Raw genomic sequence first — 19,436 nt, 5'->3', positions numbered from 1 at the left:
ACTGTATAACAGAAACATTTATCCGTTTAAAAACCTTGACTTTTCAAAACCACGGTAAACCGATTATCATCCCATGCCTAATCATAATTTCCACAGAAGTCAAAATGATCCTACCTTGTCTAGTTTGGATTCAAGCTCACAGACATCTCCTTCCACCTCCTCGATCGTCGCCCTGTTGAAGACAGAGAAAAACTTTAGACAAGGACCGAAAGAGACGCTGCGGGTATCGCATTTATCTCCACATTCCACAGGCCTGAGGGACGCTATCATCTCAAATCTTTAAAAACAAGAACTAACGCAACAACATGTCACCAACTGCACTAAATGAACACGTACAGCATCGAAAATATTGACGTGATGTGTGTATTTGTGATGTGGAAAAACAAGATATACGCTGTAATATACAACACTACACTAACACAGCTTCAGAATATGCAGGTGTGCAGAGATCAGCCAATCACAGCACGGATAATTTGCACATAGAAATCTTAAAGGTAAAGAGGTTAATCAGGTGTACTAGGTTAGAGTAATTAGGCAAGTCATTGTATAACAGTTGTTTGCTTTGCGGACAACCCAAAATATTGCTTAAAGCTGCAGTTGGTGATTGTCTCTAGAAACATGTTTAGTTGTGCTGGTTGAAAGTCTCTTCACAGTTCAGTAGTCATGATTAAAGTAAATGATCTAAGTGTATTTATCTGTATTTTTATATTCTGAGTGAGGCATAAACTAAAAAATGTTCATCCAATTAAAAATTGTCAGGCTGATAATCCCCATAATTCTGATAAGAAGCCCAAACTGTGTAAGCAATTGCATGCGGTCACGTGGACATGAGTGACAGCAGTAAAAACAAATGCTGAATCAAAACTTTTTAAAATCCTGAATCAATATTGGAGTTAATTTTCCATGCTGGAGAAAGGACGACACCACGGCTGAAGTATTTCTGTTAGACAGGTAATGTTACGTTTTGAACTCTTTTAGTCACGCAGAGCTGATGTACATTGTGAATGGGTTATATGCACAGAAGTGTTGTTTAGCCACTGAAATCTCCCGGTGAGAGATTGATGTGACTATTTACAGTTTCATAAGAGCCTTTTACAGCATCGATAATGTAGATTTATATTTAGTTTATCAACAAAACATCAGTCAATAGCGCTATTCCGCCTAGCCTGCTTTACTGAGCTGAAGTTGCTTTTATATTCACATTGGTTCATTACTGAATATTGACAGCTTGTGACGCGCTCCCTATATCGTTCACCGCTACTCTAAATATTCGCTCTGAAATAGCATATCAGTTTGGCTCAGTAGTAAGTATAATTCCTGCACACCGCTGGCCAACCACTAAGCATACAGTAGTTGCATTAGGACAAAGCTCGTGAAAGAGTGAGACCTGCGATTCTTGCATGCATGAAATATTGCACATTATGACAAGTTTTGCTTGCTACACAACTGAAAACGTGTTAGATATAATACATGTGTTCCTTGGGAATCGTAGTATTATGAAAGTACTATAAAGTTTTCTAACTGGCGAATGGTATGATCTAGTGCAGGGGTGGGAAAACTCGGTCCTGCTCAGTTTAGCTCCAACTCTAATCAAACTCACCTGCTTTTAGATTTCTAGTGATCTTGAAGACACTGATTAGCTTGTTCAGGTGTGTTTGATTAGTGTTGGAGCTAAACTGTGCAGGACATCGGTCATCCAGGACCAAGTTTGCCCACCCCCGATCTAGTGGGTCTCTGTCATCATTAATGTGCGCGTTTACGATTTCAGGTGGCGTGGCTTTAGACGGCAGGGGAGAGATTGTATTTGAAAGATATTATGCTCACTGGTTAGCATTTAGGCAGATCACCTACTTAGGGATGGGTACCGAAACTCTGTACTTCATCGGTATCAGTGCTACATTATAAAAGACTGAAGTATCGTTAAACTCTGACTTTAACGATTCTGCTATCGGTACTGGAGAATTGCTGAATAAACTTCACTGACAGTAGCATAATTTGACTGGCCAACCTTTTCTAATTTGCGATATTTAATATTTGATATTCGTCTGCACAGTTGGCAATCTCACATAAGAAATGCTCATGTTTCCGGCGAGCACGTCAAGTATAAAAGACTTCACAGCTCACAACTCAGTGGAGGCTCGCGCTAAGTGCACACACATAGCTCGCGACACAGATTAGCGCACCCTCACAGCTCGTAAGCTTGTGGAGTGAACCAAAGGGGTTGTATTTACCGAGTGGACATCGACAATGCCTGTTGCAACAAACGTAATAAGTTGTTTTCGTGCATAAGCGGAAACGCAAGCAATCTGGCTAAGTGAAAGTAGCTTTCAAAAGTGCATTAACTGCAGAAAGACGAATAAGCTTTTGACTGCCTAGCTACTAACGGTAAAGTTACATTATCCACATCATTATGCCAGCAGTCAATCAACAATTAGTATAATATTAATAGTTAAATTAACACACACACACACACACACACACACACACACACACACACACACACACACACACACACACATTCGGTTACAACGAAAACAGTTTTTTTCTGCAGTAGCCTAAATAAATCTCAAACATTAACAATGCTTTTACGTCAGCTGTATTTACAACTATAGCCTATGAATAGCCTTATAATAAACTATGCTTATTAAGAAATTATAAAAAAAACATCTTATTTTTACGTTGCAAGATGCTCCAAAACTGTATTAAAAACACAGTTAACTCGCAAAACACTGTAAACTTATTTATGTGAATGCGTTAATGAAAAATCATAAACATTTTCTCATTTAACTGCATTTTGCAACTCAAAGAGGGTATTTTTAACTGCAGGGAGCACAAGAAACCAAGAAAAATCCTGACTTCTGCTAGAAAAGGCAAAAGGCTGATTTTTCTCTACATTCTTTAACAGGAAAAAAAATTATCTATTATTTTACAATTATTGGTTTTGTTTTTATTTACATTAAAAACATGATAATAAAATAAAGTTTTGCTCAATTAGTTTTTTTGTAAAAAAAAAAAAAAAAAAAAAAAAAAAAACACTACAGAAAGTACCGATCAGAGAATTGTTAAAAGTACAGAACCGATATGTGGTATCGATAAAAGTAGTAATTTTACAGTTAAAACCACTACAGAAAGTGCCGATCAGAGAACCATTAAAGTACCAAACCGATAAGTGGTATCGATAAAAGTAGTAATTTTACTGTTAAAACCACTACAGAAAGTGCCGATCAGAGAACCGTTAAAGTACCAAACCGATAAGTGATATCGATAAAAGTAGTAATTTTACCGTTGAAACCACTACAGAAAGTACCGATCAGAGAACCATTAAAGTACCAAACCGATAAGTAGTATCGATAAAAGTAGTAATTTTACCGGTTAAACCACTACAGAAAGTACCGATCAGAGAACCATTAAAGTACAGAACCAATAAGTGGTATCGATAAAAGTAGTAATTTTACTGTTAAAACCACTACAGAAAGTGCCGATCAGAGAACCGTTAAAGTACCAAACCGATAAGTGGTATCGATAAAAGTAGTAATTTTACCGTTAAAGCCACTACAGAAAGTACCGATCAGAGAACCATTAAAGTACCAAACCGATAAGTGGTATCGATAAAAGTAGTAATTTTACCGGTTAAACCACTACAGAAAGTACCGATCTGAGAACCGTTAAAGTACCAAACCGATAAGTGATATCGATAAAAGTAGTAATTTTACTGTTAAAACCACTACAGAAAGTACCGATCAGAGAACCGTTAAAGTACCAAACCGATAAGTGGTATCGATAAAAGTAGTAATTTTACCGTTAAAGCCACTACAGAAAGTACCGATCAGAGAACCGTTAAAGTACCGAACCGATAAGTGTTATCGATAAAAGTAGTAATTTTACTGTTAAAACCACTACAGAAAGTACCGATCAGAGAACCATTAAAGTACCGAACCGATAAGTGGTATCAATAAAAGTAGTAACTTTACCATTAAAACATTAACGATACACTGGACTTTCTCTAGAAGAAAGAAATATTACAGAAAATACTGTGAAAAAATTATGTGTAATAAACATTGACTAAAAACAAGTAAACATATCTAATGCTACAAAATGATAGTGATTTATTGGGTTGAATACAAAAGGAAGAAGTCTGATTCTGCTGATTATAGCCGGGACTTTTAATGCAAAAATTACACATCATTTTGTCACCACAGCAAAACTGTGAAAGACAGGATCTGTGCAGTTTCACTGCCCTCAACAGCTGCTTTTACTGATCACATTTCATGTGACTTCATTGCTGAGATGTTTTAGTCAATCCAAAGTCATTTAAATTCCAGAAAAAGCATGAGAAAAACATTCCTCGGAGGAAAACATTCCTAAAAGCAAACTCTAATGGATAGCAGAGGTGCTGGGAATCGAAGGATGAAACTGTCAAATGAATTCTAATATAGGTTTGAGTCTTTAATTTTTATACAGTGACTTCATTGGGTACACTTGTTCAACCTGTTGTAAACGAAAATATCTAATCAGACAATCATGTGGCAGTGACTCAATGTTGACATAGTGAAGATGAAGCTGAGCATCAGAATGGGAAGGAGAGCTAAAAGGCTATTATGCAAAAATCATTTTTATAAACACAGTTGTGTGTCAGCAGTGTGTGAATATAATTAGCCTCTAATGGTAAATGTCTATTAATTGTATTTGTTTATAATCAGACTTGATAAAAACAGTCTGTAGAAACACTTTGATTGACATTCTCTCTTTATACGTGTCATCAGAGGGGCAAAGCCCCGCCCACTAGTGACCATCTCTTCCTCATTAGCAACAGCCTTGTGTTAAATCTGCCACTATGCTGACACCAAACGGCAACCTCCCGCTCTCCCTCGTGAAGCCAATACGGAAGTAACTGTAACTGCAATTCATCGATTGGCCTTTGGGGGCTGGCTCCAGAAACTCCAGATGTTCACTGACTGCAATGTTAAATTGGCCAATTTCACAGCTGATAAAAACATGTTTACAGCCGGGTACAAAAGATAGTTTTGGTGCACATATTACCCTTCATGGCAACTTTGAGGGGGGTGATGTTTTTTATAACTCATCCATTTCATTTATATTAAGTTATATTAAGTCAGCATAATTGAAGGCGTGGCCACTTGAGTGACAGCTAGATCGCAGTCATGTCACCTCAGCTGATTCCAGCTGATTAGCCGCTGAACTCGTCATACACATCGTATTTTAACTCTGTGCTCTTTTCTGAAGAGGGCGATCTCATTTGCATTTAAAGCGACAGTCACCAAAATGCCATAATTAAGATTAAAGCCTAAAAGGGTCAGTTTCAGAGAGTTAGAAAACATTATCTGCGTGCTATCTTGAGCTGAAACTTCACACACATACTCTCTAGGGACATTAGAGACTTACTTTACATCTTGTATAAACACATTAGGTCATCTTTAAGAGATTAACTGCAGGATGATTATTACAGACGGGCTCATCTGAGTATTTCACTGTTGATTTATTGACATTTATGAGTCAGTATTTGTGGTAAACAATACATCCTGCCTAATATCAGCTGTTTAGGATGCTGCTGGTGTAAAGGTGTGTGGGAGATTTTCTTGACACACTTTAAGGCTTTTGAGTACCACTTGAGCCTCATCTAAACGCCAAAGTCTAAAAGTTTCACCAAAATTCATCAGTAGGCCTGTCACTATAATCAATATATGGACTTATTGCTGGTTTGGGTCAGTTGGCATTTCTGTGTGGAGTTTGCATGTTCTCCCTGTGTTTGCGTGGGTTTCCTCTGGGTGCTCCGGTTTCCCCCACAGGTCCAAAGACATGCGTTATAGGTGAATTGAATAAGCTCAGTTTATCTGGGTACTGAGAATCATCTTGACCAGTGGTGCCCAAACTACTTCGTACGAAGGGCCAAAAATCTAATATCATTGAGAACCGTGGGCCCTAGTTTGGGCATCTCTGATCTTGACCCTCAGTGAAACGTTCATATCCATATTCATATGCTTGTCTATAATGCCAATGTATTTGACGTTTGGCGCCATCTTGTGTCTGAATAATGTGCAGGTTAGTGTATACTCCATTCAGCCGTTTTGATTACTGTCAGCTTTGCCTTTAATTAAAGAATTAAACTATTACACCTCAGAACAAAGATTGGTGCATCATTTAAAGCAGTGAATTTATCCGAATCAAACCCTTTAATCTTATACAACAGCTTCTAATTAATCTCTCTGAGTTTATTATGTGATAACCACTGCCTGGATGTACTTTATCGCTTAATTACATTTATATTAATATATTATTAATGTCAAAGAATGATTTATTGAGTTTCATTTTATTTATTTTTCCCCCACATCCAAATAAAGCTACTTCAGCAAAGATTCACTAGAGAAATTTGACTCGTCAAAGAGTGTATTACACAGAAATCACTGCACAAAAGACTTCACACCTGATTAACCCAACAGCCTAAATACCCTCAGAAGAGGAATAGAAAGACTGTAGTTCAAGCTCACATGACCGATTATTCTCAACCGCACATAACACTTCAAAAACGTCACGTCAGGCTTGTCCAACATGGAGTGAAGCACCTTTTCATGACACAGTCTGAATATCCAACATTTTCTTCCTTCCAAGGAATTTTCAACAGTATTTCCTATAATAATTTTTCTTCTGAAGAAAGTCTTATTTGCTTTATTTCGGCTAGAATAAAAGCAGTTTTAATGAATACTATAGTTACAGATAAATAATGATAATGCAACAGATAAGGAGGTTACGTTTTGCTTGCTTTAATCAGGTTTGTTAGACTTATTATTGAATGATATTAGCTCATTTCTGCAGCCACACTCTTGCTGTAAAAATAAAAATATATTAAAAACCATAAATAGTAACAATGCAATCCTTTAAATCTTAAATCTTGAGTGTAGCAGAAATCAAATGATGTAAAATGATTGTTTTTGAAGTTTTTATTATGAATCTTTTTTTGTTTATGCGACGAAAATAAAACACAGAAACCCAAATGAATCACCAAGTGAGAAACACAATGATCTTCAAAAAGAAAACAACTCTGTAGAATGACCCATAAATTAGCACACATCTTGTTAGCAGAGTAAGATTTGGTTTATGCTCGAGTTAACTTTAAATCCACTCATTTTATAGACCAAAAAACACTTTAAGAACTGAAAACATTTGTGATATTTTCTGCACGAAACGTCACTTCTGTCCTTTCTTATCTCACCCGCAAAAACATTAGTCTCTTTTCAACAGTTCCCTTCCTGTAGTCTGCGTTCTCCTGTAACTATAAAAAGCTTTGCTTGTAATATAGTAGTATCTAAAGCAATTCTGAAGCACATCTTTCTGACAAAATGTCTGCTCTTCTTTTTTCCGAAACGGCTCTGACTCAGTGTGACTGCTGGGAAAGTGCTGACAGCAGTGAAGAGAGCTGCTGCTAATGAAATCCAGGCTATTGCCTCATAGACTCAAACCTGGAGCAGATCCAGAGTCAGTGTGAGTGAGGGACGAGAGAGGAAAGCTGTACATTCAACAACACACCAAGCATCTGACTCCGTCCTTATCAACTACCTGAAAAGCAAAGTCAGTTCACTCGCGGCCATATTTATCAATGCATCGATTGTTGCTAGAAGGGTTACAGCTGCGGTGGGAAGTTTATTTTGTCTATCCCTAGCCTAACCCTAAACCTAACCCTCACAGTACTGTAAAAACAGCAGTTATAAAGAGTATTATTTATTAAATTACCCATTAAATTGTATTTTATTAAAGTCTACGCCTACACCAACACTAAACCCAAGCCTCACAGTCATTTAAAAACTGCAATTATAGCCAGTAATAAAGCAAAACTCTTGCCTCATTCAAATTCGATTCAGATTTGATCATCTGAAATGCAAGCGCAAATATAATGAGACCGAAACAAGTTCGAGCAAAGTAACACACAGCAATGTGTGTACATTATATCTTATACAGTGTTTCCTCTAGGATTTTTTCCAGCTGTGGCGGCAGGCCTTTTTTACACAAATCTACCAACTACATGTGGCGTTATTTCAATGACAAATGTCGTGAGCGCAGTATTACAAGTCGAGATCGCATTTATGTAATAGCCTACGAGCATGCGAATTACTTCTTGTACGCCTCCTCAAATATAAGCCGCTTTAAGAGCGCGCAGATCTTCTTGTGCGCTCTCAAATAAGTGCTGCTGAGGTGCAATTTAGTGCGCTTATGTAACGAGTAGGTCTCCAACATTTATTAGATTTGCTAGGAATATTTATGAATGCCTCTGGTATTAATGCGTCCTGAAATAAAGTAAAACGGCTATACGTCGTGTTTGCTGGCCTCATGCATTACGCACCTGTCACAGTCAGTCAGTCAGCATGTAACCTTAAAGGGTTAAACAAATAACGCTGAGCACTACTACGGCTACGGAAAAGTTTGCGATGTTATAATTCACTTATTGTTTAATACGTTTTGCTGCGATTATCACCCGCTATTAAAAAAATTGAATGTTTTGAATGAGAAGCTGTAATGTAGCCATGGCGGGATGAATCCTGGCGTGGCGCCCCGCCATGGAAGAATGAATGTAGCGGAAACCATGTTATATCAGCCCGATCTCACGAGAAAACGTAAGTATTTTACGTTTTGTCAGTTTAGTGAATAATTCGTACGAATTCAGTCGTACGAAATTGTACGACTTTAAAAAGGAGGCGTGGCACTTAACCCCACCCCTAAACCCAACCGTCATTGGGGAATGAGCAAATCGTATGAAAATCTACGAATTAGATCGTACGAATTTTGTTACGAAGTTACGAATTGCCGTGAGATTGTGTTGGAGCCTGTGTTGGTTATTTACTCCCGGTGATCAGTTGTATTAATCCTCATTTATTCGAAATAATTCCAGCTCCATTTCTAGCATTGTCCTTATTTACTAGCGCAGTGGTGGAGTTATTTATTTGATGATCATTCTGTTGTGAACCTTTTCCAAAATTTGAAGGACTCCATGTAAACTTTTAAATGCAACGTGTGAAATACCAAACTGCGCAAGGTTACGATATTAACCCGTTTAATATGTACCATGAATCCCTAGTACCTAATATGAATTCAGTGCACATTTGACTAATTTACTTTCATGTGAACACTACACTGGCACATCTCGTCTTTGACCCGCGCGCATACTTAACCTGCACACACTATAATCAGCATCACACGGTTCACCCAAGCAGAAAGCAAAGAGCGTTTGGGATAACGTCATGAGCGATGAATAAAGAAGCCAGCATCAACGAACAAAAGGCAGAGCGGAGGACTAAACATCCCACAAGCAGGAAACCACATCACAAATCTACTCAATATCCATCACACACACACACACACACACACACAAAAAAACAGGGCTGTTCCTCAAGAGTGGACGGGGGTGTGTTTATCCAGCTGGACTCAATGGACAATCACACACAGATTTGAAAGTGAAAACAGCACTATCCTTCTGCTAGGTATGATGAAAGATCTCAGGATGAGCATTTAATTGGCTGATTGGCGGGCTACGGGGAATTTCTGTGAAATATCTGTAACACATGAGAGTGAGATCAGCAGAAATTCCTCTCTGGGACAGGCCCACGGCGGTGGATTTGAGGCGTAATGCAGCTCAGGAACTTACGCTCGGCTCTGCCTCTGTTGTCAAATCTCTTCCTGCAATTGTTGGAAAACAATCTGGGATGAAACGGAGGGGGAGGGAAGTTCCCAATGAGGTAAACCTCGGCTTTTTTAGAAAACCAATAACAGCATGTAATGAGATTACACAGAGGGAATTTTGGGAGACGAAGCCTTGCCAACTTTAATGAAAACAATCTGCACTTTGCGAACTTCAAAAAGCACTAGTGACCCACAAACAGTGTTGGGTATAATTAGTTACTGTAACTCATTCATTCCAGGGTTTCTGCAGATATCATAATGTCAAATTTAAGACCTATTTAAGACCTTTTTAAGATCATTAAGTATTAAATGTAAGACCTATAATATCACAATATCAAAAACACGCATACACATGAAGAGAAAACGCAAAATGACAAAATTAATAGTAAAATAAATGTATTTAAATTGAACGTACTAAAGACAGGCTAGATACACCAATGAACTACAGAAAAAACAAACAAACAAACATCTTAAGGCTGATTTATACTTTTGCCTGGCGCCGCATCGTGCACCTCACGAAACGGACAAGGCTTTTACACTTGACGCGTTCGCCATTGAGATATTCTTTTAAATGACAGGGGGCGGTCAAAAGAAACAGACAGTACAATCAGACGGATAAACAGAGAAGTAGAAAGTTTCTGGAACTACGTCATATCTTTAATATTATTGAAGATATTTAAACTAATTGTTTTTTATTATATTATTAATTAATTTGTTATATATATTGTTATATATTTATTAATTTGTTATAATGATTATAAAGACTTTTATAACCATTCCAACCACCATTATAACCATCCAACCATTTATAACCAAGCATCACTTTTGTTCATATTTTGGACAGCTCTACCTATTAAAGTTGAATATTAATGGCAACAGGACATAAGTTGCTCTACAATTATATATTTTATTATTATTTTATTAGTTTTTTTTTATTTTATTTAGCCCACTCAACATTTCACACTGTCTGGCTAGTTTCTGTCCTCTACTTATAAGCTAAAAAGGCAATAATGGTCCAACATTCCTGACCATTATCACCAATTAAAGCCTAGAAATTGGGTATCAGTATATTGTAAGCTGATAGGCTCAAATATTCCTTTCCTGTTATCAAAGACATCATTTGTTACTTAATTTTAGTTTGTAACTTGTAAATTATTTTAAATTCAACTTTGTACATCAGTGTAAAACCTATGATAGGTGTAAAAACATTTTCTGTAATATTAAAACCACATGTGTCTCCACGTTTGCATGGCCTCTTTTCTTTTTTAACAAACTTTTCCCTCAGGTTTTTCCAAACTTTTGCAAAAACTTTCCTCCTTTCCCACTGCTGTTGCAATTTCTAGCCAAGAATTATTGGTCATCTGTTTCTCCCTATGATCACGCCTGGATGGATCATAAAGATGTCTGTACAGTCGTACCTGTTTCAGACGTAATCTCTTCAAAGTGTTTCATAATCAACTCAAATCAAACGCGATGCCGTGCGAATTGTTCACCTGAGTCTCAAAAAATTGTGTGTTCCCCGCCAGCCGAAATCATGTCGCGCACACACAAAGCGAACCTCCAGAAACACAGCGATGATGTCACACTCACCGCACGCACTGAGTTCAATAACAGAAAGCTGATTGGCTATTGCATGTTGGCCTCATTTGTAGTTGTAATACCACAAATTACATTTGGACTAGTGAAATAAAGGACTACAACACCACGAAAACCAAGCGACAACAACAAAAAAGAATTTAAATGAGCATTAGATGTAGCGTTACATGGACATCAGAAAAATAAGACCTGTGCAGAAATATTTAAGACCTAAAACAGCGAATTTAAGACTTTTTAAGGCCTAAAATGTTTATTTTTACCTTTTAGACTTTTTAAGACCCCCCGGAAACCCTGTCAGTCATCCATTCTTAGTCCATCAGGGGTTGCCATAGCGGAATGAACTGCTAACTAATCCAGTGTATGTTTTACGTAGCGGATGCCATTCCAGCTGCAACCCAGCACTGGGAAACACCCATACACATTCACACACACACACACTCACTCATACACTACGGCCAATTTAGTTTATTCAATTCACCTATAGCGCATGTGTTTGGACTGTGGGGGAAACCGGAGCACACGGAGGAAACCCACGCCAGCACGAGGAGAACATGTAAACTCCACAAAAAACTGGCCCAGTAAATTACTTTTCGTTGTAAAAGTAATTAGAGTTGTAATTAGAGTGTAATTAGAGTTAATTATAATGTACTTGTAAGTCTGTCACAATAATCAATATTTGGACTTGTCGTGCAATACTTGGAGATGACCTCAATCAACTCAACTTAATTTATTTCTAGAGCACTTTCAACCAACCACAATGGGTACCAAAGTGCTGCACATAAAAACACATGATACATGCAAATATACAAGGAACAAAAGTACATAAACTCACAACGCATGATTAAAAGCTAAAGAAAATAAGTGGGTTTTCAGTGACCTCAAAAGTTGGGGAAGTTCTTATGGAGAGTGGAAGATCATTCCAGAGTCTTGGAGCAGCTACTGAAAAAGCTCTAACACCTCGACATTTCAAGCATGATCGTGGAACTTGCAAATAGAGTCGATCCTTAGAGTGATGAGATCTCACGGGTTGGTGTATATTAACAAAGTCCCTTTAGGGAAAGTCATATCACTCGGCGGCCATCTTTGAAACGCCTCTTGGGCATTCTGTCTGAATGGGGAAAAATCAAATTCATTTATAAGTTCTGTGTTAAAGCTTATAACACCAATTAAATCATTTCAAACAACAAAATTATTAATTATAAGGGAAGTTCTAAGTTAAATATTTCTAAGTTAGATCCACTGTTGGACGTTGTTTACATATGGCAACGTATCATAAAGTACCTTAAAAAAATCCAAACATTTTTTACAGCACTTCAAGTTAGTTGTTTATATACACTATGAACAGCAGCTACGCTAATTATCTTCTTTATTCTCCTTTTCCACCTGGGGATACTCTTCCCGAGGCCCTCAGACTATGCAGAGTCACTGATTCGATCCAAGACCAGCGACGAGATGATCCCAAGGTTTCCATATCCTGGACCAGGCCGTATCCTGAGCAGCTGCTGTGGTGGTCATGGAGGAGTGGAGAACATGAGACTGATTCCTGTGATGCTCCAGAGACAGACGAGTCTTCGCTGAGGCCAGCTTCCAGCCTCCGCCGCTGAGACTGCAGCTCTGCACAAGACGTTTGGCCAGCGGAGAAATTAAAATGGACGTGCCCAACTGAGCCTGGTTTCTCTCAAGATTTTTTTTCTTCACTTCCGCCATTAGTGAAGTTTTTCCCTCTCCGCTGTCGCCACTGGCTTGCATAGTTCGGGATCTATAGAGCTGCGCATCGTTGGATTTGCTCTTCAGTGTTTGGACTCTCAGTAGTGATTATTAAACCACACTGAACTGAGCTCAACTGAACTGAACTTAAACACTACAAACTGAACTACACTGTTAATATTTACTATGACCCTTTATGTGAAGCTGCTTTGACACAATCTACATTGTATAAGCGCTATACAAATAAAGGTGAATTAAATTGAATTCAAGTTACGTCATTCTAAGAGAAGAAAAACAGTCAAATATGTTTTTACAGATTTTTCATAATGCGTGCAGTAGAGGGTTAAGTTCTGTCGAGTCACTTAATAAATATAGTATTAAATAAATTGAGTAACCGAGTCACTTTTCAGACACAGCAATTGAAAATGTCATTTAAATTCAATTTTAATGATGTATTTAGCAATTAATTGCTTTTTTGGAGTAATTACCCAACACCTCACAAACTACACCGTTCACGATTTTAGTAAATGACACAGTATACAACTGTAATATGAACTGTATTTTACCGTAGGACAGTTATGCTGTATGTTTCTGTATTTTAAAGTTGCATTGTGAAAGTTGCTATATATTTTACAGTACAGGTATACAGTTGAAGCGATGAAGTGGCGCAGTAGGTAGTGCTGTCGCCTCACAGCAAGAAGGTCGCTGGGTCGAGCCTCGGCTCAGTTGGCATTTCTGTGTGGAGTTTGCATGTTCTCCTGTGTTGGCGTGGGTTTCCTTCGGGTGCTCCGGTTTCCCCCACAGTCCAAAGACATGCGGTACAGGTGAATTGGGTAGGCTAAATTGTCTGTAGTGTATGAGTGTGTGTGTGAATGAGTGTGTGTGCATGTTTCCCAGAGATGGGTTGTAGCTGGAAGGGCAGCCGCTGCGTAAAAACGTGCTGGATAAGTTGGCAGTTCATTCCGCTGTGGCGACCCCGGATTAATAAAGGGACTAAGCCAAAAAGAAAATGAATGAATGAATGAATGAATGAATATACAGTTGAAGTCAGAATTATTAGCCCCCCTTTTGAATTTTGTTTTATTTTTTAAATATTTCCCAAATGATGTTTAACAGAGCAAGGAAATTTTCACAGTATTTCTGATAATATTTTTTCTTATGGAGAAAGTCTTAATTGTTTTATTTCGGCTAATTTTCGGTAATTTTTTTAAAAACATTTTAAGGTCAATATTATTAGCCCATTTAAGCTATATTTATTTCAATAGTCTACAGAACAAACCATCGTTATACAGCAACTAGTCTAATTACCCTAACCTGCCTAGTTAACCTAATTAACCTAGTTAAGCCTTTAAATGTCACTTTAAGCTGTATAGAAGTGTCTTGAAGAATATCTAGTCAAAAATTATTTAGTCATCATGACAAAGATCAAATAAATCAGTTATTAGAGATGAGCTATTAAATAAAGAGTTATTTATTATTTCTGATTGGCCTGCTGATTAGCCGCCGGGCTCTGAGCATGCTCTCCCCTCTCATTGGGTGTTCGATCATGCTTACCTCTCCACAATTATTTACTGTCATGATGGCAAAGAGAAAATAAATCAGTTATTAGATATGAGTTATTAAAACTCTTATGTTTAGAAAATCTGCTCTCTGTTAAACAGAAATTGGGGGAAAAAATAAACAGGGGGGTGAGTAATTCTGACTTCAACAGTATATACAATTTTCGATCCAAGACCATGATACATTTGGCGGAATTTTGATCCCATAGCACAGGCACTGCCTTTTCGTTGACTTAATAAAGCAACAAGGCCCCCAGAGTGCATAAATAGCCTGCTAAACACTCACTACCAACACAAAACTCTTTTAAAAAAAGAGGTACACAGACAACTGATATAGTTGTTTCCTCTCACTGCACCAAGTTTAGACACAGTTTAAGCAAAACCACCTTCAACCTTCATTACCACTAGATGTCTAACGACAAATTGGTCTCTCGAACCACAACAAACCACCACTGGCTGTTCCTACACTGCCTGGAGATTTCGAAAACAAACATCTGAGCAAAGTAATGTGTAGCATAAACAATCAAAGCGACTTCAACATTAACTAAAGTCATTTTGTTTTGCTTTCGTAAGTTCAGTGTTTTATCGAGACGCTACACAAAGTGTTTATTCAGCCCAAGATGAAGGGAGCAGCTGCTGAAATGGACGTCCTAAAAACAAGATACCTCTCTATTGGAGGTGGCTATAAATTCCACAAACGGCGATTTTAAAGCCAGCACTCAACACTTGAATGGAAACAGACATTGAGAGGGACGCTCCACGTGGACCCAAAGGCGAATATTTATCTAGCGCTCTCACAATGCCAAGCTAAACACTGACAATGGAAAAATTAGTTTGCAGTAGAGGAAATAGCAGCCCGTTTGCAGATCTAATGTGTGAAATGAGGATTTCTGTCTTGCAAGATAAACTTTGCATCACAGAAAAGATGAAAATGTGTACACTTACTTCACTATAGAGGACGAGAGAGTGTAAAACTAATGCCATTACAGCAATTCCATACAAATGTCAACCTTGGCATGAAAATTTGTTTTTACCAAAATAGCGAAACCCTTTCTAGGCTTTTTTGTGCAGGCTTGCAGTTGACAGTAGTGTAAAAATACTCAATAATGTCTCTGTCAGTGTTTTCAAGCAGTTATATTTGATTCAGCAAGTCACACAAGTGCCAATTTGACATCTGTCGCATCCATAAGCAAGCTTTACTCTCATAAATGCAGAAATGTCCAATCAAATCAACTCAGTCATGTTTGTTCAGTAGAGAGCAGCTCTTCTCCTGTTGATGAGCATTATTTCTGTTGGGTTGTGCAGTTTCAAAGTGTGTTGTAGACTGTAAACTCAGACTTTTCTGCTCACATCATCCATAACGCATGTTTATTTCCCTCATTTACAATATTAAACATGTTTACAGAATGATATTTGTCTGATCCCAGAACTCTGTGGTTAGTATTTTGGGAGAATATGAGCAGATGTTTCAATATAATGTGAACATATACTTTCTCTGTGCATTTAAGTTTTGAGTTTTTATTGCAAATGTCGCATCCATAATGCTAGAATCACTCATATCAGCTTTATTGGCAATTTCATAGTAAAATCAGAGCTGCACGATTCTGGCTAAAATGAGAATCACGATTTTTTTTTTGCTTAAAATAAAGATCAGGATTTTCTCACGGTTCTGTAGATGTAAAATAAAGCTTAATATGAGTCTGGATTATTATTAATTTTTCTCAAACATATGGTAAAACAACAATATTATGTGTAGGTCTACTGGTTTCTATAAATAATTCTATTCTACTTATAATAATTCTGATGTTGAATTATGTTTGAGATATAGGCCTATGCTTGCAATCTGTCATTGACAACAATATTAGACCATTTTATTTACTGGTAAAATCAACGTTATATAGGATAGACAGCCTGATCTCACGAGAAAACGTAAGTATTTTACGTTTTGTCAGTTTAGTGGCTAATTCAGTCGTACGAAATTGTACGATTTTAAAAAGGAGGCGTGGCACCTAACCCCACCCCTAAACCCAACCGTCATTGGGAGATGAGCAAATCGCACTAAATTGCACGAATTAGTACGAATTCGTACGAATTAGCCACTAAATCAAAAATTTACGAACTGCCGTGAGATTGTGTTGAGGATACAGTAGTTATACTGACACTGTAAACATTTATTTTCAAGCACAACTGTGTGTTCGCTATGAACGAAAAAACAGATCAAATGCTTGTCGCTATCATAACTGTGATGATTATTTAAATGACGTGCACACTTTCGGTTTCATTTTCACTCTTAAGTGCGGTTCATATTTCTCGCGCGGCTTTCAAACGTTCACTCTGTCACAAACCGAATATTATTTACAACTTTATTACCTGTTGCTCACAGCCTATTCAGGTTCTGTTCACTAAAGTAGGGGCTGTGCGTCTATCATCAAGTAGGTTGCGCGCCCACCCTCTCTTCGATAACAGCTCATGGTCAGCAGCTCACGTGTGATTTACCGGCCGCGAATACAGCATTATATGAAGACAAAAATTACATTTTTAGGTGAATTATACCTTATAAATACAGTATGTGACTCTTTCAACATCATTTTGAGGTGTCCATGTCGCTGAGCAATGCATGTGAAACAATGAAAAGACTCGTGCAGCCGCCTTTGCTTCTCTCCTGAACTTGAAAATATGATTGGCAGAATCGTAAAATAGCTGGATTAAGATCGTCTAGGGGGTCGAATCGAGATCGGGATCTTTTTTCGATTAATTGTGCAGCTCTAGGTTAAACCATTTCAAATCATTTCAAAATTTTATAAATATCGCTTTTCTACACTAATAAAAACGTTAACAATAAAAAAACATCAACAGCAATACATAACAGCTTTTAAGGTTTACTTTTGATCAAAATGTTACCATTTTTAAAAGGATTCAAATTAAAAAATATTTCCTTTAAAGCCTCTCCAGATAGTAATCCTTACTTTACTTTATATGTTATGGATTGAGCAATGTGTAAGTTAGGCTTCTGCTGATATCAACATTTGTTGACGTGATTAATTGCTGAAGCTTTTTTATAATTATCACAGTAAAGGACAATCATAATATTGACCTATGTGTTGCTATTTTCAGACCAGCGCAACTGTAATCATCCACGTTGTTTAAATAGCAAATCCATCTGCGCCGCTTTGTGGACTCATTGGTGTGACAGTCTAAAATAGAGGTGTGCATTGCTGGCGCATTACTATTTTGATTAAATGAAATAGACTGCTCAAAAGACCAGCTGAAAGCAGGTCTAAAGTCCAGCACTCTGTAAAACAAGCTTAGATTTGTCCCACTGTCAGGTTTTGGACCATATGGGGCATAAGAACAGGACATGTGTTTGGATATAACTCAGTTTGACCACACTTCGTTATTATTGCTCCTTTGCAGGAAATTAGAACTGAATTAGAAATAGTTTTGAAACAAATCTTTGCGCTTAACAAATGAAATTAAATGAAGAATTGAATGAAGAGAAAGAGAAAGTAAAGAGGTCAGATGGAGGAGGCTCGTTCTTTATCCTTGCACTGCAGATTCTCTGTTTAACAGCTAGTCAAGTGTTCAGTTCTTCCACTTACAAAGTCCGCCATGTAAATAGCAAATACACCATGGCGCGACGCAACTAACTCTTAAAGAGAATGGGAGATGGGTTTAACGCACGTTATGCTCAAAACATACCCATAACTCATTAAGAGAATAAACACAACCCTGTTAGACCATGCGCCGCAGCGCAAACCATATTTTTCCATCCTTAAAATAGCAAAAGTGGATTCAGACATGTCCTTAATGTCTTTGCGCCATGAGCTTTAGACTTTGCGCCTAGATCGTTAAAATTGAGCCCTTAGTGTATTTAGGCATGAGCCGATATAAGGTTCTGATGGCATGATAACCTTGGATAAAAAAAAAAATCACGATATTGTGCTCACTGCTCTAAAATAAGTTCTTTTTTAATGTCTGGGTAAAAAAAATACTTTTTTCTCCACTGAACAAAATTGTAATTTATTTATTTTTTTAAATTATAATATTTTGGAACAGTAAACATGTCATATAATTACGTGACATAATAATTAAAATAAATAATTGACTTCTGCTGTCTTCATTAGTTTCAAAAATATAAACCTTACATACACCTTAGGAAACGGTATAACAGAAAATGTTAGCGGTTTTTAAAACCTTGACTTTTTTAAACCGCAGTAAACATTGAAACAGGATATGTCGCATGCCTAAGTGTATTGCTTTATTGTAAATACAGTTAAGATCAGAATTATTTGATTTTTTTATTTTCTTTTTTAAATATTTCCTAAATTATGTTTAACGGATTCAGGAATTTTTCACAGTATTTCCTATAATAGTTTTTCTTCTGGAGAACGTCTTATTTGTTTCATTTCGGCTAGAATAAAATCAATTATAACCTACTTAAGCCTTTAAATGTTACTTTAAGCTGTATACTAGTAAATAATCTAGTCAAATATTATGTACTGTCATCATGGCAAATATAAAATACAACAGTTAATAGAAATGAGCTATTAAAACTATTTGCTGAAAAAAAATCTTCCCTCTTGTTTTTTCCCAGAATTTAGGGAATAAAAATATACAGGCAGGCGAATAATTCTGACTTGAAGTGTACATGGAACCATCTATTGGTTTCACATCCTCTTAGAAAAATCCAGGGCATCTCTTTGACCAAACAAAAAAAAAAGAAGTTTTTTTTCCATGTTTTCCATGAACATCTGCTCCTTATTTCTGAGAGGATGTTGTTATACGAGGAGGAGATGAAGAGCCAGAAAGCATAAATTATTCCTCAACACCTCCAGAGAGACTCGCTCGAGCTAGACTAGACATATCAGGTCTCTTTCCCATGTTTAA

The 19,436-nt window shown here is 37.2% G+C and overlaps 1 protein-coding gene across 2 annotated transcripts in view; it reads right to left on the bottom strand.

Moving 5' to 3' along the window:
* LOC130215816 (arf-GAP with coiled-coil, ANK repeat and PH domain-containing protein 2-like) overlaps positions 1-19,436 on the bottom strand; it is a 101,290-nt gene that overhangs the window by 77,733 nt on the left and 4,121 nt on the right. For both annotated transcript variants that reach the window (XM_056447658.1, XM_056447659.1), the window contains exon 2: positions 115-172. In XM_056447658.1, the coding sequence (XP_056303633.1) occupies positions 115-172 (58 nt within the window). The remainder of the gene's footprint in view (positions 1-114; positions 173-19,436) is intronic.

This window comes from Danio aesculapii, chromosome 22 (genome assembly GCF_903798145.1).
Source record: "Danio aesculapii chromosome 22, fDanAes4.1, whole genome shotgun sequence".
Classification (NCBI taxonomy): Eukaryota; Metazoa; Chordata; class Actinopteri; order Cypriniformes; family Danionidae; genus Danio; species Danio aesculapii.
The sequence above is the reverse complement of the archived record's forward strand: the minus strand, read 5'-3'. Positions and strand labels throughout refer to the sequence as shown.